The sequence below is a fragment of the Cavia porcellus genome, unplaced genomic scaffold (genome assembly GCF_034190915.1).
Source record: "Cavia porcellus strain 051 isolate PalLab524CR breed Dunkin Hartley unplaced genomic scaffold, mCavPor4.1 scaffold_11, whole genome shotgun sequence".
Lineage (NCBI taxonomy): Eukaryota > Metazoa > Chordata > Mammalia > Rodentia > Caviidae > Cavia > Cavia porcellus.
This window is the reverse complement of record NW_026947494.1, coordinates 59,389,522-59,416,017: the sequence shown is the minus strand read 5'-3', so window position 1 is coordinate 59,416,017 and position 26,496 is coordinate 59,389,522. Positions and strand designations below refer to the sequence as shown.

Genomic DNA, 26,496 nt, shown 5'->3' with positions numbered 1-26,496 from the left:
TTTACTCACGTACCCCTTTTATTTCTTATTTTTGAGAAAATTTGACTGTGGTAAACCTACAATGAAGATTTCAACACGTATAGGCACTATTACTTGCAGGTGGAAAACTGGAGGCTCATGTGTCCTGTTCAGGGTCAGGGGATTAAATGAAGGCAGAGCAAGGAGAAAATCCTTGGCTGATTCCCAGTATGGTAGGAATACGGTTTCAGAGTTCCTAAAATCAGAGAGTATTATTACTCTCTTGGCAAACGCAAGACCACACTTCTGGTGTACCTCACTCCTGAGGGTGCTTCTTGGACCCTATTCAGGTGCTATCAGCTGCACTGAAGACTCATATCACACTCCTTCCCCAACAGTGACACAGCAGGATGAGTGCCTTTGGGGGAGCTGAGCTTCCTTTGCTTCATTCAGATCTTCACAGCAGCACAACGAAGAAACTTCACTGATCAGCATGTCACCACTCAATGAACTTGGGACATGCAGAAACCAACTGTTAGCATGACATCCACTGAAGGAAACAAGACGCCTAATTTCTTAGAAAAGTCAATAGTTCACTTGAAGCAGGCCCCACAGACCCAGAGGAAGGTTACTCGGCCAACAGGGAATGGCTGAGGGGCTGCAAGGTCTGCTGGTTAACTCTCCTCATGTTTAGCAGAGGTGTCTGAGACTTACTGTCCCTGGGGATGTGGCAGAGAAGAGCATCCAGAGTGTAAGAAGTCACCCAGCCATGCACGTGCAGTTTCTCATAGATCTCATCAAATTTGGCCTCAAGGGTGGGCACGTCTTTCACTTTTTCCCTCACTTTGGCCAGCTGGAAAAAAGTAAGAGTGAATCACTATAGCTATGCAAAATATCTCCCTTGTTCTTTCTATTCTCTAAGCATAGTTAGACATGTGAAAAATAAATAGCATATACTTGAAATGATAAAAATGAGGGTACTATGAGACAGTCCACACGCTATACAAAAGAATTCAGAATTAGTATTTGGAAAACCATACCCAATATCTTAAGACAGGGAGTTCAAACGGTAAGCTACTGTGCAGCCTACTGGAAAGAAGGCCAAATACTAATTAAAGTGACTTTGTTCATGTAATGATTAGGGTAGCAGCTGGAGCTAAATTACATAGGATTTTATATACAGCCTGTGACAACGTCTTGGAACTTATAAAAGTTTGTCAAGGCATCTACAATGGGACATAATCTGATTTAGGGTTAAAAGCTTTATAGTGAATGAACTGGAGGGTACAGGAAGGCACATACCATTTCACAGACCCCACTGTACCCGAGAAAAGAAAGGATGGTAGTTTAGACTGAGAAGTATACAGAAATGATGAAGAAACTGGTTTATGTGCAAGGTATATTGAAGTTTAAACCATCAGGATTTAATGTCCCCACTTTGGGCTGTAGCAACATGATGGGTACCATCATTTATTGAGGCAGGAAATGCAGAGAAGATCAAATTTGAAGGGGAAAATCAAGAGTTTTGTTTTGGACATAACTGAGACACCTGTAACACAATGGCATGGATGTTTCAAGGAGGCTGATGAATGTATAGGCTAGGGGCAGAGAAGAGGGCCCTAGACCAGACCATAAAGAAAAAGGAGATGGTATTTAATTCTGCAAAATGAGTGCGCTCAGAATTAAAATGTAAAATTACTTTCTAAACAAAAATCAACATTTACTTAGTTTTATCCTTATTAAACATACAATATTTTTATATGAAAGTTAAGTGGGACCAAAATCCTTTGGTTATCTTCTAGATAAATCATAATTCCATTTGTCAATTTGCACATCTTCCCTTTAAACAAAGGTTCCCAACCGAGCATTCAGATAAGCAGCTTAAGCTCCTTTTGAAGAACAGCTTGTTTACCCCTCACGTTCAAGGTGAAATGACTCAAAGCACAACACATGGGTTCTGAAAGCAGTGAACATGCCAAGCTGGGAGAGCCTGGATCTAGTCTCATATACAACATCAGTTCTGTTGCTACAGAACTATTCAATGGCATTGTGAGAACCATGCTACAAGTTATGTAGAAAAGACTACACCATACTTTTTAACTTAGTTTTAAAGAGGAAATCAATGAAGACACAGCTAATGTTTCAGTGGTCTCAGTAACAATATTGGAGAAAGTCAATAATTCTTTTCAATATTCCTCTGGTGGTATCATAGCATCTATGTTTATGGCCCTGTCTCCACATGTAACACATCTTTAATAACTCTTAGAATAAACATTAGGTTCAGCATTTGTAAAATGCAGTTTTACAATATCAGACTCCACACTCTCTTATATTTACCTTTATAACCAGCTCAAAAGCTACTTGATTTGTATGAATCAATTAATTTTTTATGAATCAATTCATTTCTTATCAAACAATTCTGTGAATGGTCTCATGATAACCAGGGGAATGCACTGAATCAGAGGGTTAGTTTCAGTGTTATATCAGAATTTTTCAGTGTGGAGTTTGTTTGGATGCTTGAGTCATATGAATGGGTGACAACAGGCATAAGGAATGATTACCATCAATATTGCTGAGAAAACTGTTGTATCAGTACTATGTAATCATGCATGCCGCATGTGCTTTGATATGTACATATACAAACAAACTCTGCATTTTAAAGTCTGTTCGTATTTCCAGTTTTCATACTTTACTGAGGTCAGGGAGGGGCGGCTGATGATCCCACCAGCTGCCTAGGTCTCTGGGGTGACAGGGAGGGGCCCAGATCCCATACTTTCCTAAACTTATTCCAAAATGGTTTGTATGAGTCACAACCTACACAGAGCAAAGAAAGAAAGAAGCTTTAAGTTAATTGTATCCAGTTAGTTTCCTAACGAACTCCTCACAAGCATGAAGAACAAGCCTTTGGGCAGAAGTGATGAAATTATGCGTCAGAGCTGGGAAGGCAACTGTGACAAAGGAGGAGGCAGCCACCTGCTCCTGCAAACCACCCCTGCCATCTTGACTATCAGCCTGGCAGGACTCTGAAGGCATAGGAAGGAGAAGAAGCAGAAGGAAGAAGGGAGGACCAATCCATAGGGCACTTTGTTAGTCAGAACTGGTAGACACTACCAGTATCACCACTAGTAATGTTCCTTTGTCAATAAGTTATGATTTCTTCATGGCCTTTTTTCCCCTAACGTTATATGCTATGAAAGATGCACCTGTGACATATTTCAAGTGACCGGCAATAATTCCTCCTTGTACACTTAAACCCGCAATGTGGCGAAGGGGGTTGATTTGTTTCATTTTGCTTTCATTTTTAGACTTGCTTCCCTCTCCCTCTCCCCTTTTTTCTCTCTTTTTTTTTGGTACCAGAGATTGAACTCATGACCTCATGCTTGGCAGGCAGGCAATGTGCTGCTGAGCTAAATCCTTAGCTTTTTTCTCTTCATTTTTAATTTTTTGGTTTTATAGTTTTGCAAAACATTTACATTTTTCCAAAATCAAAGATACAAATGAAGTACATTGAGGGAAATCACATTTCCAATCTGTTTTGATTAAATTTTGGTAGCTCCATCTGTCATTTTTCAAAAATCTAAATCTATATAGATTTATGTGTTGTTTAATGATAAGGATATAATCTCAGAGATGTGTTATTATGATGGCAACTTCATCACTGTGTAGATGTCAGTGTGTATCTAAACTAAAATGGTTCGACGTACTTTACTAGGCAATATAACTACGGGACCACTCTCCTATATATGGTCAGTTGTTAACCAAAATGTCATTATGTGGCACATGACTGTGTGTACATAAATATGTATCTACCCTCCTCAAAGCAACCACACAAATTTTCATCTTGCTTTTCTCACTGATAACAGATTAAAGTGGTCCAGGCTTTGTGATCCACAGCATTATGGGCTATGGTTACTCATTTCTTTTCAGAGGGGTACAGTAGTCCTTCATATAAATGTGCCCTGACTTGTTCCACAAGTTTGCTATCAATGAAAATGTTGGTTGTTCCCAATGTTTTGCTATTACAGACCTGCCTGCAACAAACAGCCTTATACATACAACCTCCTGCATTCTAGCCCATGTATCTTGAATGTTTCTTAAGAAGTAGGAAGTTGGGCCAGGGATGTAGTTCAGTGGCACAAGTGCCTGCCTAGCAAGCCTAAGGTCATGAGTTCAATCCCTGGTACCATTAAAAAAAAAAAAAGAAGAAGAAGAAGTAGGAGATTGATTTAAAGGGTAAATTCATTAGTAATTGTGATAAATTATGAAGATTTCTACTCATCTGAAGTCTGAGTGAAAATCAAGGTATTTACATTTTACGTTTGTTTTAGTATGAGCAAGGCTGAGCATCTTTTCAAATGTTTGACAGCCATTCAGGATTCTTTTTTTAATGAACTGTAACCCTTACCCATTTTTCTTTAAAGTCATTGGTGTTTTTCTCATAATTTTCAAAAAGAGTTCTTTATATATTAGGGCTAGGTAGTTTTTTGTTTGATTAATATTTAAAATATTTTCTTCCAATCTGTTGGAATTTGACTTTTTAGGGTTTCTCCCATACCAAAAAAGTTTTTAAAAATTTTATACAGTCAAATTTAACAATCTTTTCCTTTTTCTTCTTCTTCTCTTTTATTGATTTGGATTTTGACTAAGAGATAAGTGTTTTTTCCCCCTTGGGGTATTTTCACCTTAACACATTAACTTAGAAGCAATGACTTTTTATATAAAGTTGAACCTTGTTACTGAAACACATGGCATATCTTTTCATTTATAAGAGAATTGTTTGTTTGTTTTAAAGATGAGAAATGCTACAGTTTGCTGAAAGGAATGACCCATGGGGAAAAAGACACTGAGTGAGACACTCAGTGAGAGTGAGACATGGTTAATGTTGACCCTGGAGAGGGGCAGAGACAGGCAGCCAGGGCGCAGCTGTGGAGACCGGCTGCAGGGCTGTATGCGCAGTCTCCGTGGGCAGATAGGGGAAGAAGTTAGAGGCCGACAATGTGGCACCTTTCTCTCCTGATGACCTCTATTTTTCCCAGGTTACTAACTGAGTGAGAAAGAGGATGAAGGTCCTGGAGGCGTGGGGAGAAAGGGAAAAGGTCATCCTGAAGAAAAGGGGTGAGCAGGTCCATGAAAACAGTCCAGGTAAATGAGTAATGTACACGGAAAGTTGTCACAGGGCATACTCTGTTATAAGAAAAATCTCTGCACTCACATGAAGGTTGCCGTATATGAAAATCTCTTTAAGGGGGATGTTACAGAATTCGGAAATTGGGTGGAACATCTTAAGAAGCCCATTCACACTCGCACACTCACCACTTCCTCGGAGAACTCGTATCGTTTCACAAATCGGGATAAACTTCCTTCTGCAGCATCTTGCAGTATCTCTATTAGGGGTTCCAGCATATTTGACTGGATATGGATCATGATCTTAATAAAGAGAAGAAAGAAGCAAAAACAAGACTGAGCCAATATTTTCATGTTGATAAACGTTCCCAGTTAGAGTAGCCCGCACTGACAATGCCCACTCTGCTTTGCTGTTTTTTCCTAATTCAGTTGCTTGTACAAGTTTGAAAAAGCACTGCACTTGGAGTATAAGTTCAACCAGCCAAAATTTGCTTTCCAAGAATGAATCAAAACACAGAACTGCAAAACTTGCTTAAGAGCAATGATGAAGATAGCACAAACCTTCGAGTCTGGACATCTGGGCTGAAATCTTAAGGCTGGCAATTAGCAGCTATGTGATTCTGGGCAAGGCAGCTGATCTCTTGGACTTTAATTTTTGTTGCTTATAAAAGGGGGAAATACTCTGAAAGCTCACACTTTGTATTACCATGAACACGAAACAAAGTATTAGCACAAAAAAGTTACTCAACAAACAAAAATGTTAATTCTTCCTTCCTATCTCCTCTGGATTCAGAAGAGAAAAATCAAACCATTTGCCAGATTGGCAAATGGTACCTTGGGTTTGTTGTTGTTTAGAAACTGCAGGTACCAGGATAATGCAAGGTGAGTGGAAGCTGGCCAAAATCTCGATGAAGGCCTCCTACTTACACTGTATCAAAGAATTTTCAAGTGGCCTTTCCAAATGACACTGCTATCTTCCACAGACTGGCAGGGTGAACGTAAGAAAAAACGAATGCACCCCCACCCATTACCAACATTTACTAATAAGATTTGAAACACAGAAAAAGCTTAAAGAAAATGAGAAAAACTGAAAATTCGTCAACCATTGTTCACCAATGTTTATAATTTTATCTTACAAATATATTAATTTTCCCCAAAATCTGACCCTGCTTTTTGCCAATTATTATGAATACTTCTTCATAACAATTACAAACATTAGAGAAAAGAAACCTGATTTTTAATAAGTTATAATCTTGGAAATATACATTTTATTATATTGAGTAATGTGTATACATTAAAAAATCTAATTTCATAGACGATTCAGAAAAGTAAAAATTACTAAACATTTCAATGCTCTTGCTCCTTACAAAAGGGAATTTTACTGGAAGTTTCCTTTTTGATACTGCACTATGTCCTCTTACCATTCCTTCACTAGTGACACTGAGAGTTGAGCAGTGTACTAGTAGTCTATTTTTCATCACTGCAACAACATAACTGAGGCAGGCTACTTATGAAGAGTCTACCTCACAGTTCTGGAGATTGAAGGGCAGGAAGCTGGATTCAGGTCGACCCTGGTGAGGGTCCTGGTAGCTGGTAACATCATGGCAAACAGCAATGGCAGTCATGTGTGCAGAAGCAAGAAAACACATCTCAAGCAGGAAGCCAGCGAGCACGGCTAGGGTTGGGCTTTCATGGCAATCCTCTTGTAAGAATTATCCTATCCCTTCCCAGGACACACTGTCAATAACCCTAGGCTTCTCAGTATGCACCACATTCTCAAGGTACCACCAACTCCAACACTGCCACACTGAAGACCAGGCCTCCACCAAATGGACTCTTAGGGGACAAACCAAATTCAAACTACCGCACACTCCAAGCAGTTTATCAGGATGAGGAGTGATCTTTGGTCCCCAAAACAGAAGAAATTATGTCAAGTAGACTGAATATGAAGAACGTAATCTAAATGTGGAGGTTTAAAACAGGCAAAATTTTGAGCACACTGTATTAGGAGACAACCCTGAGTCTCTCGAACTTTTACACATCCTACAAGACTATCTTTTCAGAGATGTTTATGTCATCCAGAGCAAGGGACAGGCACACTCACTCCCCACTGTAAGAGATTTGAGTTCCCTAAACTCAGGTTCCTCTCCTAAAATTCAATCTTGGTCTACAAAAGGCATAGGGACCTCTTCACACCACAGGCAGTGGTGATTCGGAAACTGATAGAAAAATGCCAATGTTCCAGTCACTGCTATTGCTGGAATAAACTGTCCCTCATCCCTCAGTGTGTAGGACCCTTACTCCCCCAGTATCCATGAAACAGGGACAGGTTATGTATTAGTTTACAAGTAGGGTAAAACTTCCAACCCTCTAAGTTTTGGACATTCTTGTTAATAAAAACCAGTCCCAATTTGGTTGGCAGTAGTCTGTCTTCCCCTGGGCAAAGATAAGCCTACCGTATTGAATGCTGTGTCTCCAGTTCCTACCACACAGTAGAACTCTCAATATAATAGAGAGTAGAACTCACAATATGAGTGTGAGTCCCCCAGCAATTAACAATACAAATCTGGGAGACTTATGCTGGCAGTAAGGTGCTCCTGGAAGATTTTTGATACTTCTTAGGTCTTTCCAGTAACTTCCCAGATTCAGTAGGGGTTTCAAGGATAAGGCTCAGTATGTTAGAATATATTGACAAAGGGCAACGATGAAAGGCAGAGAGAATGCCTTACAGCTAAGGGCTTGTCTACAACTCCAGGATACAGTCAAGGAAACTAAAACCATAGCATACTACTTTAACATTATAGATTTCCACCAAAAACTGGGAAATTTCAAGCAAGGAACACGAGACATTTGGCAAGAGAAACTATTCAGGGAACTCATTCTTTCTGCCACTCTCATTTTTTAAGACCTCAGAAAATCATGACAAGTCACTGGATATCCTCGACCAAAAAGGACAGTAGCCCTGAGCATACAGACATTTACATTTCTTGTTTCTTTTACTGTCTTTTTAACTTTGCTATGTTGTGTTACCATAGTATAACTGACACTATATCCATTCTAACCTTCTTTTCCCTAAGAATTCCTGAAATTTAACTGATGCTGCCGTGTATGGAATTCAATTGTAGGTCTCAGATTTCTTTGCAGTTAGGTATAGTTATGGGATGAAGTTCTGGCCAATAATATGTAAGCAAAAGTTGCTGGATGAGACACTTGGGAAAGGATCTCTTTTTTTGTTTTGTTTTTTGGTTTTTTTTTTTTTTTTTTTTTTTTTTTTTTTGAGACAAGGTCTCACTATGTAGCCCAGGCTGGCCTTGAACTTGACGCAATCCTCCTGCCTTAGTCTCTGGAGTGCTGGGATGATAGTGTGTACTGCCATACCTGGCTATGAAAGTATCTTTAAAAAGAACCAACTGTTTTGTCCTCTCCTATTTTTTCTACTTCTTGTGGGTCAGGGATGTAGCACATGGAAGTCACCTGCTTAAGACAGCAGTTAAAGGTAGAGAGAGGCGGGGTTTCTGTTTGGAATGTCGCACCACAACATAGAAAACCAGAAACATAAAGCCTCTAATTTGCATATACTCTTGTATTTTGGAGTTTATACTTATTGAACCAAATATAATAATTTACACATATGATAAGACACTGTCACAAATGTATGAGAAAAGAGCCCTATCTCATTTTGTACCTGTGTAGCTTACGAAACTTCTCAGCATAAGCCAGCTTTTCAGGGTGACTTTCCAAGTAGGAGAAAGAGACGTTAAGAGATTCACTGTATTAATAAATGACAAAGCAGCAAAACTAGCCACTTTCCAATTCCCTTGTAGACTAAATGCAATTCCAAAATGGTTTTCCATCTGAAGACATACCAGAGTCCTAGAGAAATGATTAGTATTCAATATAATCAGTGGACTTGGGTAATTTACTTAGCCCTTGAATCTTAGTTTCCATATCTATACCACAGAGGGATAGGGTTCTAACAGGTCTCTATAAAATGAATAAAGAATGTAAACTATCTCTAGCATGGCACTACAGCTAAATTCAATGGAAACCTGCCATCTCTGTCTTTAATTTCTCACCATGACCTCATTTCAATGCTATGAAAGGATTCTTCTGAGCCACTTTCTGCACTTTTCCCCATGCTCTCCAGGTTTCTTACCTTTCTGATGAACCATTTGGCTAGCTCTGGCTTTGGTGGAAGAGTATCTTCATAATCCCAACAATTCTACTCCCATCCTTTCATGCAATCAGCACATCTAGCCCACCCTTTCTCAGAAGGACGGACCTATGTGGATACCAGAGCTGTCCTTGTCTCATGGTGAAGCAAAGACGAAACAGGACATATGGTATCTACTGGAAGGCTCTGGTCATCAATGGCTCAAATGACCTAAGCTTCTGGACTTGGGACCTTTACAATGGAGCCCTGGCCCCCAGACCTGGCTGAGCCTGTGAGTTTTCAGGCTGCCCCTCTGCTGGTACCAGCAGCTTCTCCTCAGCATCAGTCCTAACAGGAGTGATCTGCAAGAACTGTGCCAGGGGGGCTCTCGGCATGATTCTATGGTTACACAGCGCTGTTGCTGCCTGCCTTCTCTGATGCTTCCTCTGCCTCATGTGAACGTCTTGGAAACAAACACTGGAGTCCACTTTCTTCCCATTCTTAGCCATCTGTGAGTTCACACCAGATCCCTCAGCGAAAGTACACAGGTGAATCTGGGCTGAAGGTTCCTACACACCCTCCTTCCGGATCTTAGCCTTTGCAAACTGCAGTCACTTTATAGCTATTTCTCTAGTAGCTGCTTCCCTTCCAAGCCCTTCTTTCCCTCTTTAGGCTCTCTGTTATTATTATCCCCATATTTTTGGTTTCCCAGACTCATCTTTCCTTCATGTGAAAACATTTTGACAAGTCTAAGGTATTCTGATACCAGATTTCTCACCTGACCTCATTTCACCAAAGTTTACCATAAAACCTCATAGAGTTTTTCTCCAGAAAATAACTTGGTACTGCATTGGGGGTAATGCTGGAGGATAAACACAGAGAAGCAGAACTGAGAAGCAATACCTTGAGGCATTGCTATTTTTTTCTCAGAAGCTTGCAGTTACGCCTAATCCTATTACTAGCTTCATTACAAAAGTATATTCCTTTTCAACTTACCTCATGTCAAACCAATGCTATTAGTATTGGCAAACATTCACCAAATGATGACTGTATGCCAGGCACTGTGCTAACTACACTATATCTTTCAATTCTCACAAGGAAAAGACTGGTACTATTCTTTTTGTTTCAGATGAAAAGAAATTCCAGTCCACAGAGGTAAAGTAGCTTACCTAAGGTCTGGGAGCTCCTAAGTAGTGGTTACAATTAATTGAATGTTCTGTTTCACTGGCTAGGATCTGCTATCCTAGTTCACAGTACACTATGTCTACTCACCTCTGTCCTGTGAAACTGTTTTTCTCATCCTGACCCCCTGACTGCTTCAGGACATGGGAAGCGCTTGGAAATTAGGGGCTTTATTCCTATAACTGCTCACAACCCAGCTGCACTTGGCACACAAGCGGGGTCTCAATGAGCTGGTTGTGTGGGGCTCTGGTCTCTTTAATAAAAGGATCTTCTTTTTTCCACTGGTCTAGGAAGGTTTAGGTGACTCAGGGTTCAAAAACTGGGAGTGGCGACAGGATGTTTTGAACTTTATTTCTGGAGGAAATCCAGTATACATGGGACTAGTATTTTCCATCTGTCTTTTAGTTCCAGGGGCTCAGGTTTTTGTGTATCTTAGTAGAATGATTGCAGTCCCATGGTGATCCAGACAAGGTCCCAAACAAGTGACACAGGTCACTTGTAGGCTAGGTAAGTCAGTGGGGTTAAGGGGATGCAGCAGACTAAAATATAAAATGAATGAAAACAGCTAACATCTACTGAGTGCTTACCACGTGTCAGGTACCACATAATGCACCCAAGGTGTATCAGCTCACTAATTATAGTGACACATGGGTCAGCCACCACAGGTGGGATAAAATAGCTTCTGGGTTTCTCTCAAGGCTCAGTAAGGAGATTGGTGAGTCTCTCCACGCCTTTTTCTTCTCTCCATGTGCAGCCTTCCCAGCTAAGCCTCTTATCTTCAGCACTTAGCTATGTCTTATATCCAAGCATATCTACCTTTCCTATCTGTTGATCAACTCCGGGAAACAATGGTTGACGATAGGTTGATGCCTATCACAGAGTGATTCTGTAACGGTCACATAGAGAAGCCCAATGACAGTTCTTTTGAGCTGAATAGACTTTGGGAGATCAAGTCAGTGTATCCAGACAAAAACTACAGACACTTTACGACATTTGTCTTACTTTAAAACCTAAAGAAGTTACTTACGTTTAAATTAGTACAAGTTATGCTCTCTGGATTCATGATTTGAGAAAATATGGATGCAGCTTTGGCTACTTCATTCTAGAAGAAAGAGAAAGTCATATCTCAAAGTCCATGAACATCACTCTGCTATCATAAAAGACATTTAGAAAAGGTAGGATAATCCTGTTTACAGGGTCCCATATGAATTTACCATGCCTAGACAATTTACACTTTTGAATGAAGAACAATCAAAAAAGAAACAACACAACCCAGTCAAACAAAAATAAGAAAATAACTAGTAGATGAAGAAGCCCCAATAAAAAAAGTGTTCTTATGGATATAAAAGACAGAAATGAGAGAAATGAACAAAATCTCATCAATGAGACACATGGGGAAAATCAAGCAGGCCTCACATTTCTCCAAAGGAATATTCCAAACTAGAAGACAGAAGATCAGTACCTCAAAAAAAACCTCTATAAAAGAAGCATTATCTCAAAATTATATTATTTGTAATTTCAAGACCTCCAAAATCTTTTTGCTTAAGTATGAAATCAAAAGACAAACAAAACAACTTTAAGCATCAAGAACTCAAGGAATATTGTTGCCCTAGAGAATTTACTGGACAACACAGAGAGGACTGGAAAACAGCAGTAAACAACTAGCAGTAAACAACGGGCCTATTCATACACAAAAGGATCAAAATGAATGTGGGCAATACGGTTGCAGAAGAAAGTACAAATGCTATGTAGCTAAATAAGTACGAAATGATAACAGTAACAGAAAGGAAGAAATGAATGCTCATTTCTTCATCTTTATTACTTGAAGGTAAAAAATATCACAAAGGTTGTTAAGTATATTTACGAGATAAGCAAACACTATAAAAAATAATGTATCAACTAAAATTAGGTGGTAAAGGAAGGAAATTAGGAAAAAATACACATATTTCTCTACTGTTTATAGACAGGAAATAATAATCAGCACAGGTAATAATAATAATAATCATAATAATAATGAAAAGGCATGCCCATCCTATGCTCTGATTAGCCCTGGTGACTGTGCAGAATCGTTTGGAGCCATATATAAAACACAGAATATCACTACTGTACATGAGTAACAAAACTTCCCCTTTAAAAAATAAAATTTTTCACTGTAACACAGGCATGTCCAACTCACCAGCCATAATGGACAGGTATGAAAGTTAAACCAAGTTTCAGTTTTAAAGCAATTACTAGGGCAAAAGTACAAACCAAAAAACAACAACAATAACAACAAAATCCCATGATACATTTTTAAAGTTATAAAAAGAAAAGGCATTAAATAAAATGAGACTTAGGGTCATATACATGTCATATTAATATAAATGGGTTAAATTTAAAAAAAAACTAGAATAAAGCAAACCTGAAATTGACACAATGTATAACAGGCTGACCTAAAACAAAATAATTCACAAAGACTGAGAATTAAAAAAAAAAAAAGTTGAGACTAAAAGGATAGGAAGACATATATATCAGGCAAATACAATATAGAGAAACAAAAACAGAGATGGAGCTATTAACATTACAGAAGGCTGAGTTCAGGGCAAAAGCATTGAGCACAACCAAGAAAGGCACTCTTGCCTCACTGAGAGATTTACGAAGATGGCGTAACAATGGTGATTTACCTGAACTCCAATCTGGGTAACTTATGCACACACAAAGGGAGAACTATAAGAGCTATAAGCTACAAAAAGAAATGCAAACGTCCTTAGAAAAGACTAATTCATCTCACTTGGTTCTTGACAGATTGAGAGGACAAAGTAATTCCCCCTGGACACAGAAGAAAACTCAGGAAGTTAGAAAAATAATCACTCCAGTGATTAGCAGTAATCCAGTGGATGTCTGCTAAATGTGTATCCTCTTAAGTCTTTGTCCTTCAATGACTTTTCCCAGCAGTATATGGAAATGGACCACTCTGATAATCTTATTTGTAATTAGTCATAAAGAAGTGTTTTCCAGTCACATTTATCAGCCAAATAAATAAGCTAGCTAGGTCAGTATTTTTCTACCATAACATTTCCTTTTACTACACAGTAAACATGTACAATATTCATACTTCTTTAGGCCTTTACATAGAACACTGAAAAGCAGGAGCCCTTTAAGAGACTTTTCTAGGGTTCCAGCTCTTTGTCCTTCATGAAGATGTGGCCTCAGGGAGTTGCCTTTCTCTGGGGCGGCTGCCTTAGTCAAGTAATAGTTCCATGAACAGAATTCAGCTTTGGATAGTGTTAAACTATCCTTCAAGAATTTGCATAGAAAACTGATTATTTGCAATTTTTCCTTTAATTACTTAAGAAATTTGTCTTAAGCTTCCCTCTCTGATTCTTCACAGGATCTGGGCCAACACATTCTACATAGAAATATAGGGTAGGTCCTCAACTGTAAATAAAAACATTCTCTGCAGGCACAGGTAGAGACTTAGGTTGCTACAGTGACAAAGGCACTACTCTCTTTTTGGGGACTTTTCTTAAGATATACTACAAAGCAAGGACAGGGGCTGGGGATTTAGCTCAGCGGCACAAGCACCTGCCTTGCAAGCAGGCGGTTGTGAGTTCGATCCCTGGTACCGGAAAAAAGGAAAGAAAAAAAAAATCCTAAAAAGCAAGGACAAATGAATGCCTGTCTATCCCCAGTTTACTTGCATGCACCCCAAAGCTTTACCTGATTCAGAGCTAACGCAACAGCAAAACACGATGCTCTCCTGGAGAGAATGTCTCCTTTGATGTGGGCATCTTCTCTTAATGTGGTACAGATGTTAAAAGATTCTCGGCTATTCTGTGAGAAGACAAGAGCATTCAATAAATGTCATGAACTTTAGTTCAACACATTGATTAATAGTGCCATTTTAAATTTCCCTTGTAAGGATTTCCAAGTGCCTACCTCAAGCCACTTCAAAGATTAAGCCTTACTGAGAGAGTATTTTCTAGTGACCATGTTACCTACATGTTATCAGTTCAGTCTAAAATAACTATTTTTGAAACTATTTGTCAATTTTGTGATATGGGCATTTTTCACCTGCCAACACTTTGGTCTCTTTGGATCTGGATGAGTTAGTTTCTATACAAAGTCTCTGGAATGTAAAAGACTAACTTGAACATAAATTATGAAAGAACCCATGAAAAAGAAACCTAAAACAAAATAAGCCCTCCAAGAATGTGAGTGATGAAAAACCCCCAAGACAATGACAATAAAACAAAGCCCCTTCTTCTGTGTATGCTACAGGGCATACAGCAGCAATATCAACTATGCTTCCGCGTCTGTAATACCTTCAGTCTGAGTATGATGTGGGGTGGAAGGTCCCAGAATGGACTCAGACTCTGTCCTGGCTGATAAACTCAATATTGCAACTTGTTTCTACAAAGTGATATAAGTTATTCTTGGTCAGAGGGAAATAAAAGCCCTCTGGACCTTGCTGGGTAGAGGAATTAAATTCTGCCCACTTTAGCACATACTTGGAGACATCTCTAGGTAGCCCAGGAAACTAGAGGTCACAGTTTTGAATAACCAATGCTCTAGTGTTGGTTTGTTGGCCTTCCATGTCACAAAATCGTAACAGTGCTATAATTGAAAAGAATGATCTAATCCAAGGGTCAGCAAACTATATAAACCTCTAGGGTCAAATCCAGCCTACATGAAGAATAGCCTTCACATTTTTGAAGACTTGTAAAAATAAAATGAAGAAGATGTGACAGAGAGTCTACATAGTAGAAACTGTATGTGTGCCCCCAAACCTAAATATTTAATATATGGCCTCCTCAGGAAAAGTTTGCTGACCCCTGTATCTAGCTGTCTCATAAACAAGCTAATTGATCATTTCAAAGCTAAATAAGCCAGTTAACATTAAGGCAAGATTAGGCTTCAAGATTCTCAATTTCTAGTTGTGTTTTGGTTCCACTATAACCCAGCTGCCCATCTTGTTTTGGAAAGTTGCTTGTGCTCCCCACTTTAGGGGAATTTTTCAATGGTTCATTTGCTTCTACACTGGCTAGGGTCCATCATTTTCAGTTATTCAGGTACCCAAAGTTTAAGTGGCATGAGTGAGTATAGTACTATATTGGACTTTGGTCTTTTCACTTGTATTCATTTGACAAATATTAAAGGAAAGTTTCTAAGTAAAAGTAACAATCCTGGCAATAATGACATAAGGACTTATAAATCATGGTCTTTGTCTGCCAACAGTTCATTTTAACACAACACCCATTTATTAAAGACTTGCTAGGTACCAGGTTTATCAGGATGGAATGTATGTACTACAACTGGGCAGAGTTGTAAGTACAAGCATGGGATACAAACAACACAGTCAAAGGATATTTGCAGGAGGTAATGTGACTGCCAGCTTCAGAGGCCATGAACAACCTCACAGATGTGGGCAAAGTAGTCCTGAAATTGGAGGATTTTAGGAGAGGAGGGAAACGGACAGAGCTGGTGAATTCCAGCATGCAAGAACTCTACCTCACAGCTTGAAGCTGACATACTATCTCTTGTTCTCACCACCTACACAATCAGCAGAGAAGGATGGAAGATGCTAAATCGCTTTTACCATGAAAAAAACTGTCAGACAAGGCTAACTTGGGTTTTCTAAAAATGAATACATTTAAAATTGAAATATTTGCACCAGATGGAAAACAGACTGGAAAGGAACTGAGTTTTACTTGTAGAGAAAGAAAGCGAGAAAAAAAATTCTCAAACACTAGCCACATGCCCTGAAAGTTAGGGGAAAATAGTCTTACCAGCTTGTAGCAAATTGCAAAAGCAAGGACATAGCTATCTTGGTTGAACTTCACATCCTGGTTTTTCATCTCTAGTACTACTTCCAATGCAGCTGCCAAAAGGAAGAGAGAGCCAGCAATGTCGAACACATAATCGCAAGGCCAGGTTCTCAAAGCCTGACCTGTTCAGCATCATCTATTGAAAAGTTATTTCTCAAAGTCACTTACCAGTTAACTAAAGCTCAAAACAAATTACCACATCATGTAGGAAGAACAAATACAATATTTTAAAGTCTGTTCTAATGTTAGCATAAGAAAGGTCTGAGGTTTTACTTTAAGACATGCCATGCAATGTGATGTGTTCAAACTTTTTAAAGAGTGTGGTCTCTATTGTTCAGTCCCTCCTCAGGAATGTACACAGGCAAAACTGATCCACTTTTTTTCTTAACAGTGATACCACCAAAGACAGTAAAAATTTTCATCAACTATAGGTTCTAGTACTTACTTTCATATTTACCCTTGATAAATAACATATCCATCAAAATGTTGAATGACGTGGAGTCTGAGAAGAAACCTTGTAAACGCTAGTGAAAAAATAATACAGATTAGTTAAAAAGTAAAGCTAGTAACTTAGTGATCCAGATCTTATTTTGTTGCATACTTTATTTACTTGGTCTCCTGAACACTCCAATAATCTAAGAACTTATTTTTGGAAAATGTTTAACTCTGTCTACTATTCTGACTCCTTTTTGGAATAGGCATAGTGAAAAAGAGGGGAGGGATCTCAGAGTGTCATAAACACAGAGAAGAACTCCGCTTTGAAATGTGGCTCTGTAATACTCAGGAGAAAAGAAACATGAACATGAACCCTGCCAGGATGAAACCTGGGCAGCAATTATTAGCAGGAAATGGCAGTTATAAATATAGTGGAGAATTAAGACAGGGCAGTCTCATACAACTGTGGCCCTCTTTTCACAGAAATAATGAAGAACCATTACTCACTCTTTGAAAATAATTTACTTAAAATAATTTTTAAAATTATTATTTTTTAATTTTAATTACTTAAAATAATAATTTACTTGACAAACTAAACTTGAATATCTTCATTGCATATATGTGGCTTTAAAATAAGTAAATATTGCAGGGTGGCTCAGTTGAGCTAAAGAACATGCATATTAGTTAACTTTTTGGTGGCAAGAATATTTTAAAGCTTTCTCTCAAAATTTTAAGAATATCACACATTCTGTTTTTCCCCTTTTTTTAATTTAAAGAAAAAAACAGGTAAGAAGGGTAGAAACAATACAGAATTTCAGAAAAATAAACAGTAAGAAATCACCAGTCGATAAGCTACATACCGTCATCTTAGAAATAGTTGCTCGAGTTACAAAATTAAAACATACAAAGTGATATTCAAACAATGACACTGCAAACAGTTCTGCTGAACGATCCAACAAGAACTTAGTGATATGGTTATCAGTCCTACACACTTGTTTTTTATCTTAAAGAGGGTAAGAGTAAACATAACAAAACAGAACAAAACAGTTTATAATGAAACAATTTAAAGAAACCTAGATTTCAAAGCAAGTCCACTGGAAATCTTCACTGTCTATCTTATTTTCTCTAGTTTTCTTCCAAATAATTGTCCCCATCTTCACACACATTGAATATATACTGAACATTACAGAACTAATCAGATCATTACAGGATGATAAAGGCTTTTTAGGTCTTCAAGACCTGATTTTGGGGAAGTCAATAATGTCTACCATAATGTTTTTCCATACATTCTTTATTAACCACAGACACCACACTTACAATCAATACATTCGTTCTAACTAAAATTGTGTCTGGCACCGGTATCACTTTGATGTCTTCCTAGTATTTTGAATGTCATGCTAATATGGCACATGATATTCAAACATTCCATTCAAGGCCTTGTTCAAGTTTGTTCTTTCATGAGAGCCTTCCATGAACCTGATCTAGATGTTGAGAATAAAGAAATCATAAACAAGACATACACCATGCCCCGAACTCCACCTGGGTTTACATCTGGCGGAACTTAACAGTTTACCCCAAATGTCATTTGGGCAGCATTTTTGTTTACATACGGACAAGTCCCAGTGTCACTTGGGTCATTTTAGGTATCATTTCAACTAGTTGATTCTTACATTGAATAAACTTGACATAATTGTCGTTTTTATATTTCCTGTTATCTTATAAAAATCAACAAAAAATGCAATTTTTAGTCATCCTGTATTTAAACAATTAAACTGATAAGTGGTTAAATTCTGGAGAGGAAGGCAATGAGTGGAAAGAAAAAACCAAGATGGAGAGGGTAAAGGAAGGCTCTCCAACTAGAGACCTCGGTAGAAGTGAAAATAGGCCTAACGCTGTTTTTTTCTTTGCTTCCAAATGAGTTAAGCGTTTTTATTCTTTTGGTTATCTCTAAAGGGTTAACTACTTCCTTTGTAGGTGATGAAATATGTAAGGCTCCACTTCAAATGTTGGCACTGCTGTGCACAACACAGTCTTTTCCTCTTCACTCTAACTCAGAATTAACACTTTGATTCTTGTATTATGTTCTAGTCCCAGAAGTAGTTTCCACTGAAGAAGTTATTTGAAGACAGTCTTAGGCTTTTTAGCAGTGGTCTTTGACCAGGCTCTATCTTCTCCATAAACACTACAAAGCCTTAGTTTATACATGCACTCATCTAAGAGGCATTCTCTCAAATGAGTTTAAATGCACTCTTTAGACAACTTATATGATATGTATTTTTTCCCTAAAAAATAATACCTCCAACCCAAAGAAATCATGGTCAAAATAAATGAAGAGTTCAAGATAACATCAGTCCCATTTGTTTAAAATCCTGGTGCTGTGCGGATGACAAGCAGCAGCCAGTTATGACAAGTGATAAAGCCAGTAACTACTGAATCCATTAACACGTTTCTAAATCATCCTTAAAGAAAATCAGAAATGGGGTCACACCATCCTTACAGTAGTCCGGGACAGCAACCATACCATCTGGATTCATGTTTACACCAGTGAAGAAGTGACAGTTTTTGAAATTAGCATGGATGTGCTTGATTTTTTTCTGCAACCCCTTTCACAAACGGTTTTACTCTTTCTGGTCTTTGTTCTTCAAGTTTGCTTTTGATTGACTTCATATAACCTTTGATGTATTTCTTGCTGGTCTCTTTAGTGAAGCTGATTTCCTGCAACTGATGATTCATGACAATAAACACCTGTGACAACAGTGCCTTCGGTGCCTTTGCCCGCTGGGCCTTCAGCAGAGGCATTTCCACCGATGAGTGAGTCATCAACATTACTCTCTGTTCTACTGACCATCCTGCCCTCCACTCCAGGTGCAGCCCGCCACGATCTCCCCGATCTGGTAGATGTCACAGAATATCTCAGCTTGGCTGATGAGGTCCCAATTGACAATCATGATAGTGGCTGAAGGGAGACAGCGGCCGTGCTAGTTTAGCAGGAGAGGGGAACTCAGAGCACGCAGTGCAGCACGAGCCACACCCAGAGGGTCAGGAGAGTGGGTGGAAAAGAGCTACTCATTCTTCACCCAGTTCATTCTACTCCACAAAACTAATTTATATGTGAATTTTCTCATGTAAATACAAGCCTGGGTGAACAGTTCTACCATGTACAAAACACTCTATATAAAAGAAAGATAGACAGATTAGCTTGTTATGGAAGTTTCTGAATATACTAAAATGTACAAGGTGGTCAGCTCTTGCACCAAAATTTAACTAATATTTCTGAGCATGCATGAATTTGTAATGTCTCTAGATTCTAGTTTCCTATCTATAAAGTAGAAATAGTAATAGAGACATAGCATCAGGGGTATTGTGGGCAATGAAATAAAACACATAATGTGCTTAAGCACAATGCTGAGGACACAATAAATAACTGCAAAAATAAGATTTCCTTTTATAAAAAGAAAATCAGTATGTGGAAGCATTTTGAAAATGGACACGTACTTTATAAACAAAAACCTCAATCAGAAATAAAAATACAGAAAAAGGTGAAGTGAAGCATAGGAAAGCAATTGTGAAACAGCCTAAAATAAAGCATCCTCCTCTGAAATATCCTGAAGAAGGTGTCCGTGCCAAGTTATCACACATCCATGGCAGCCACGCACCACGACATTGGCACTCCACCTGTCTACACCTCTATACATACCTACCTTTCCCACATGAGCTGACACCAGCCAGCTTTACACATGCACAGAACAATGCATTCACTCAGCTTAATAGACTTTCTATGAAAATCTAACCCAAGAGTAATAAATTGAAAATTTTTTCTCCTAACATTATCAAAAACACAGCAGGAGGAAATCACATTGGCAGAAGGTATTAGGAAGCAATAACCTGGTCTTTGATGAGCTCCACTGCAAATTCCTCCAGATTCATCTCATAACACAGTCTCATGAAAATTGGTCCAAACTTATATTGCCCCAAAGTGAAATTTCTATTCTCTGCATGGTACCTAGTAAAGAAATGATTGAATGAGTTAAAAGGTTCAGCACAGCACAAACGACAGACACAGATCATGGTGTACACTCTGCTAGATGTGGGAAGACACAGTAAAGAATAGGGCTTCCAAAGCAGAAAAGACATGGAGAGCTGAATAAAACCAGAGGGCTAGAGGAGTCTTGCAATGCAGAAATATAGAAGGCATTCAAATATCTAAACAGGTTTTGTTATAGGCCAACATGCCCTGTGGAATGAAACAGAAGAAAAATTTACATTGCAATCACTCTCTAAGTGGCCTTTTATAGGTAAGTGGATGCAACTCAGGACCACACTCGTAAGTGAAATAAACCAGACGCACTGTGTAAACATCATATTGTGTCCCTAGTGTGAGAAGCTGAAAGAGTAAATAAGATCCAAAATGTATAATATGTACTGTAAAATGGGAAGAAGTTCAAAAGCAAAGAGAAACTGTAACGGGGAATGGAGAAAAAAAGGAAAGGAAAAGAAAATACATAAAAGACAGTTAAGATACTTATACTACTAATTTCTCTTAGTACTTGAAAAGAAAGGTTTGTGCTAATATATTTGGACAATTAAATGCCAATATCTTGTACTCTGAGTAACTAATTTAAAGATAACAATATGCAATGTATTAACCACTATTACCTTCTTACTATCTTATTTTGAAATTTTTTCTTTTTTTTTTCCTCTTTAAAATAAAGTAAAATTTAAAAAATAAAGGAAGTGGCAATGGCTGGGAACTAGTAAAACTGTGTTAGGGGACAAGTGAGGGTCCTCAAAAGGGGACCCGTCTCCTGGAGAATGAAAATGCATGGGCAGGGAATGCTCTGTGCTCCTCCAGGATGGCTTCATCCCCGTACAGCACAGCAAAGCTGCCAGAATCTCTGCTTCACGTCACCTGGATAGACAAATTAAATGCCCTGAAATTTTTAAGTCTTGGAAAAAAGCTAATTTCAAAGCAGTGGAAGTTTATATGTCCTTGAGCAGGTACCAGTCTGCCGGTTTTTACTTTGAATTATCAACCCTTTCTGTTACAGATACCAAGGGCAATTTACTGACCAAGAAGTTCCTTATGTTTACATGTAAACTAAATTTTCATACTGTAAATGACTTTAAAATACTAGGGGAAAGCTCTGATTTTATAAAACAAAAGCCTATGTTTTTTTCCTTCTGCTGAAATAACTAAGGAAAGTTGAAATGGTATTTTGATCAAGCTATTCCTAAACACCTATACTGTCAGAAGGATGATGTATACCTGCTTTATATATGTGATAGTAAAAGTATAGAAATTATACATCCACAAGTAGTCACCGCTTCATTATAGCACTTACGAGTTATATTAGTAAAAGACAAGAGAGTGCAGTAGTTAAGAACTTTTAGACTCTGATTTCAAAATGATGGTTCAAATTCCAGCTCTTTTATTTACCGTATGTGTAACCATAGGCAAATTAACATGTCAATTTGTTGACTTATGAAATGGAGACTAAAACAGAATTCAAAACATGTTTCTGTGACGATTAAATAAGGGTTGCCTGGCACATGACAAATCTACAATATATGTTAGTTCTTATAAAATGTAAGACAAGCTGAGAAATGTCTTTAAAATTTGTAAATATATTTCAGTAAACAGCTTCATGAGGAACTGTAGTAGAATAAAACAGAAAGCAAAACAAAAGTTTTCCTAATCTAGTATTCACATTGAAAACTCAGTTCATGCAAATCAGAACCACCACCACTGCCAAGAAAAAAAAAGAGGGGACCAGGGAAATAGCTCAGCTGCACAGCTTGCCTGACAAGCATGAGGTCATGAGTTCAATCCCAGACACAAAAAACAAACAAACAAACAAACAAAAAACCAAAGCAAAGCCAGACCTATGTGGACAAGGTAAAAGGGACATCAGTTTGAGGCCAGTCTGGGAAACTCAGTGAGGCTTTATCTCACAAAAAAACAAAAGTGCTACAAAGTCACTGGGATAATCACCTCCTGACAAGAAGTAATCAAGGAAAAGAGTCTAAAATCCCCCTATAAACCAGATGAAAGCATTTGGTTATGAGGGGATTAAACTGCCTCCCATTTGTGGATCACTAAACAGCTTCTGTCCCAGCTGATGATCCCTACCCTACCCCGATCTGTCCTGGGAAGACAGGTAACAAGCAGGTTAGGCCATGGATGCTTTATTTAACTACCCACCCAGCTGTCCACAGGAGAGGAACAGACAGCAAGTGGATGGAGGGTAGCAGCAGCAATAAAGAATTCTGAGCTATACTCTGAATGCTTATGACAAAAATAAGTGGGAAATATGTTCCAAATTTTTATCATGTTTATTACTCTTATAAACATCGGTTGTTGCTAGGCATGGTGGCGCACACTTGTAACCTCAACACCTGGGAGGCTGAGGCAAGAGGACTGCTGTGAGTAAAGGCCAGTCTAGCTACATTGTGAGTTCAAGGCCAGCCTGAACTGCATAGTGAGACTCTGCCTCCCCCCACAAAACAAAACAAAACAATCCCACCTGTTGGCTACACAAGAAGTAAAAAGAGGAGAGGAAAATCAGCCAGATGGACTCCAATGATTTAACATTTTGTGAAACCGAAATAAGAAAAAGGAAGTTTTGCTGGCACAGCATAATCCTTTTGGAAAACATTCTGTTAGTTCATATTGACAAGCTCTAAAAGTTTGTATTTTCTGCTATGGTTTGGATTAGTTCATTTCCTGAGAGTCTGGGTGCTGGCAGCCTGGTCCCCAGGGTGACAGCAAGCAAGGGGATACAAAGGCTTTAACAGAGAGCTCTAAAGGGAAGTCTTAGTGCAAATGACGATCTGCCCTTCAAGGCACGAAGGTGGTTCTTCATGACCCCTCAGAGCACTCCAGAGAAAAGTGTTATAACATTTGAGCAAAGCCACCCCTGCCTCGGGCTTCTTCTATGGTAGTGGTGGTGAGCCTACTACATACAAGCCACAGCAGGCTTTTGTATCACAGAAAGCTTTAGAAGGGTTGCCATTACTACTCTACAGGACAGGGCCCCTTGCTCTGCAAATGCTTCCCATCCTGCCATCCACTATATGACACAGCTAACAGGATTCTCACCAGAACTGAGCTAAGGCCAACACAAGGCCCTGGAACCTCCAAGACTGTGGGAAAGGAAGAATGAGAAGAGGGAAAGGCTACGAAACTAACCAAGTGCCTCACCTGTGAATGACACTTTTAGCCAGCTCCACATCCTCCTGGGACTGACACAAATAAAGCAAAGTCTTCAGCTCCTGCCTCTCAATGAGTTTGTTCTGCGTCAGTTTCTCTTCCAAGTGTCTAAAATAGGTTTCTGGAAGGAAGCAAAAGATGGTGGCCATCACACAGGCTGACAAGGATTGTGAGGTGGCTGGCCATAGAGAAGGGGCAGCTTAAGGTGACTCATGTAGAGCAGCTCTGCCAGGGCTTGAGGGCACAGTGCTCTCCACAGTCTTTCTCTGTCCTTTCCTCTGGCTTTCTACCTGATCAACTATGGGGACAAACACTGTTTCATAGCATCAGGGAGAGGCTATAATACTGCTAAGTACTCTGTGAGCAGAAGAGGGAATAAATGATACAAGATTTCTCAGAGATTGAAGGGAATGAAGCCTACATTAGTGGTGTTACGTTTTAAACTTTTTACAATAAAAATTTTCAAATACACCCAAAAATAGAGAAAACAATAAAATGATTCCTTGAGCATCCATCACCCAGCCTCCACAATTATCAATAGTTTGCCAATTTCATTTCTTTGAGAATCCCTAAACTGACTGGACTTTTCAAGATAAATCCCAGATTTCATACAGATTGGTATTGATAGGAACCTTTGTTTCCATAGACTTTCTTAGCACAGTATGTGAAAATGCAACATCACACATAGCTGTGGTTTCACATGGTTTATACTTACCAATAGCTATTTATGAAATGTATTTTTCACTGAAGGTTACAACAAAACTTGAAAATCAGTCATCTAGAGATGTTAAATACATAGTACCTAAAAATCATCTGGAGGCTTTTATCTGCATCTCTGTCAACCTCTAGTTGATACTGATACAGGCCTCAAACCATACTCAGAGAGGAATGATTGCAGTTCTAATTTTACTATTTCCCTATGATTCTGGTACAAAGGATAAGGGGGAAATTGTAGGCTTTCTAGTAGTAGAGTGTGAGAAGAAAGGTAAATACAAAGGTAGCCTAGGAAACTAAGAATACATGTTCTCAATCTTTTTCTATGAGACAGTTTGTTGAAAAAATGAATAGGGTCAGAGAAAATTGGAATGACAGATGAAATTAACAAAATAGATTCTATTACCTTTGGTGCCAAGAAGACTATGTGCAACAGCCACCTTCTTATGTTGAAATTCCTTTAATTTCATAACATTATCTGTAAGCAGGTATCTTTTAGCTAAAATTAGAGAAAGAAAAAAGTTGCATAATTTTGAATGTCTGGAGGACAGCTTAATTATCTCCAATGAACCGATCTATTACAAAAGATGCATCCAGAGGGATATAATAAATTTGACATGGTCCCTGGTGAGGAAACCCCTCCAAATTACAGAGAATGTAAATCTTCAGCAAAAGAAGTTTTGTTTGTGAGTGAAAGGAGCCAGTGATTTAACTGTGTAAGACGACTCTTTGATAGGAAGCTAGGTTTTAAAGAACAGGCATTTTCCATCTGGTTAAGGGGTAATAAGGGCACTACAAAAAGAAAACAACTAATAGCCATAATTTAAATACAAATAAGCATCTAGTTTTGGTTTATCTAAGGGAGCATACAGTGTTGTGGAAAAAGCAAGGGTGAGCACAGCTATTCCCAGTCTTGTCATTTATGAAATGGGGTAATGGCCTTTCAGATCTTAACTCAGTATCCTAAATATAGATCAGAAATCACCAATCACAGCATAGTACATTTGAAAAATATTAATCTTTCTTTAGGATTCTTGATGGTGCACGAGGTAGAAAAATTGATGAAGCTTGGCCAAAGAATGGCCTACAAGAGTACTGGGTGCTATGTTAACAGGATAACAAAAAAAGTTGCTATATATTTATGAAAGGTAGTCAGTGAAGTGCTGCAAATTTTGCAGCTATCAGTTCCCTGTGACTTTGTGCAAATGACTTGATCTTGTCTGTTTTCTTCTCGGTAAATGGAGAAAAGATAGGTGCCTCTTCCACTGGGGGTTTAGAGGAATGGAATTCACACATGTAAAATGCACTAGAATAACTAACGCCTGACATAAAGTATGAAATACTTTTTTCACTCACTAGAATTCTCGTTTGATCATTTTCCTAAACATAATTAAAGGTAATTAAAGGTAGTTAAAGGTAATTCCGAGGACGAGGAAATCTGTTTAGTCTTTTAGATTTTAAGCACAAATCGGACTGCAAACGCGTGCAATCAAAGACATCCGCTCGCCAAAGGGGTAGGAGTGTTCCTAGAAACCATGCACGCTCCTTGCCAGGGATCACCAGGGTCCCAAAATCCAGACCCAGAGGTCCTCGGGTGTCCAAGGTACTGGGTCATCCAAGATCCCTAGGGGTCCCCTCTGCAAGTGGCAAGGGCGTGTTCCAGGCAAGGGAGGGACTTCTCTAAAGAGATCCCCGCTGGGATCTGGCACTCCCTTCTCCATCTCTCCCTCCTTCCATGGCCTAAGAGCGCGGATACCTCCAACAGGGCAGCGGCAGCAGGTGGAGCTTGAGCCTGCCACCCAGAGACACACAGAGATCCAAGGCGCTCGCAAGGAAACTCTTCCCACTGGCTGAAGCGCAGCAGCCATATTGTCCGAGGCCGAACCACTTGCGGGAGCCGGAGAGGGGAGAAA

General features: G+C 38.9%; 1 protein-coding gene and 1 pseudogene across 2 annotated transcripts; both read right to left on the bottom strand.

Moving 5' to 3' along the window:
• On the bottom strand, window positions 1-26,496 carry Ptcd2 (pentatricopeptide repeat domain 2). Of its 2 annotated transcripts, XM_003461605.5 has the most exons (10): window positions 26,340-26,496; window positions 24,990-25,082; window positions 23,861-23,990; window positions 20,545-20,662; window positions 16,670-16,748; window positions 16,186-16,277; window positions 14,117-14,230; window positions 11,445-11,519; window positions 5,272-5,385; window positions 1-811 (listed from the first exon to the last, which is right to left on the bottom strand). In XM_003461605.5, the coding sequence occupies exons 1-10, from the start codon at window positions 26,449-26,451 to the stop codon at window positions 587-589; spliced, it is 1,152 nt and encodes a 383-aa protein (XP_003461653.3). In that variant the 5' UTR covers window positions 26,452-26,496; the 3' UTR covers window positions 1-586. The 2 variants fall into 2 exon arrangements, with proteins under 2 accessions (XP_003461653.3, XP_063114402.1); XM_063258332.1 differs by lacking the exons at window positions 20,545-20,662; window positions 24,990-25,082; window positions 26,340-26,496.
• Window positions 17,194-20,538, bottom strand: LOC106028012 (translationally-controlled tumor protein-like; annotated as a pseudogene).

Excerpts from the sequence above, each read along its gene's own strand:
- Ptcd2 (XM_003461605.5), bottom strand. The coding sequence starts at position 26,451 with ATGGCTGCTGCGCTTCAGCCAGTGGGAAGAGTTTCCTTGCGAGCGCCT. Across the intron at positions 25,083-26,339 it reads CTGCCGCTGCCCTGTTGGAG|CTAAAAGATACCTGCTTACA; the intron begins GTATCCGCGCTC and ends CTCTAATTTTAG. Across the intron at positions 812-5,271 it reads ACGAGTTCTCCGAGGAAGTG|CTGGCCAAAGTGAGGGAAAA; the intron begins GTGAGTGTGCGA and ends ACTTTTTTCCAG.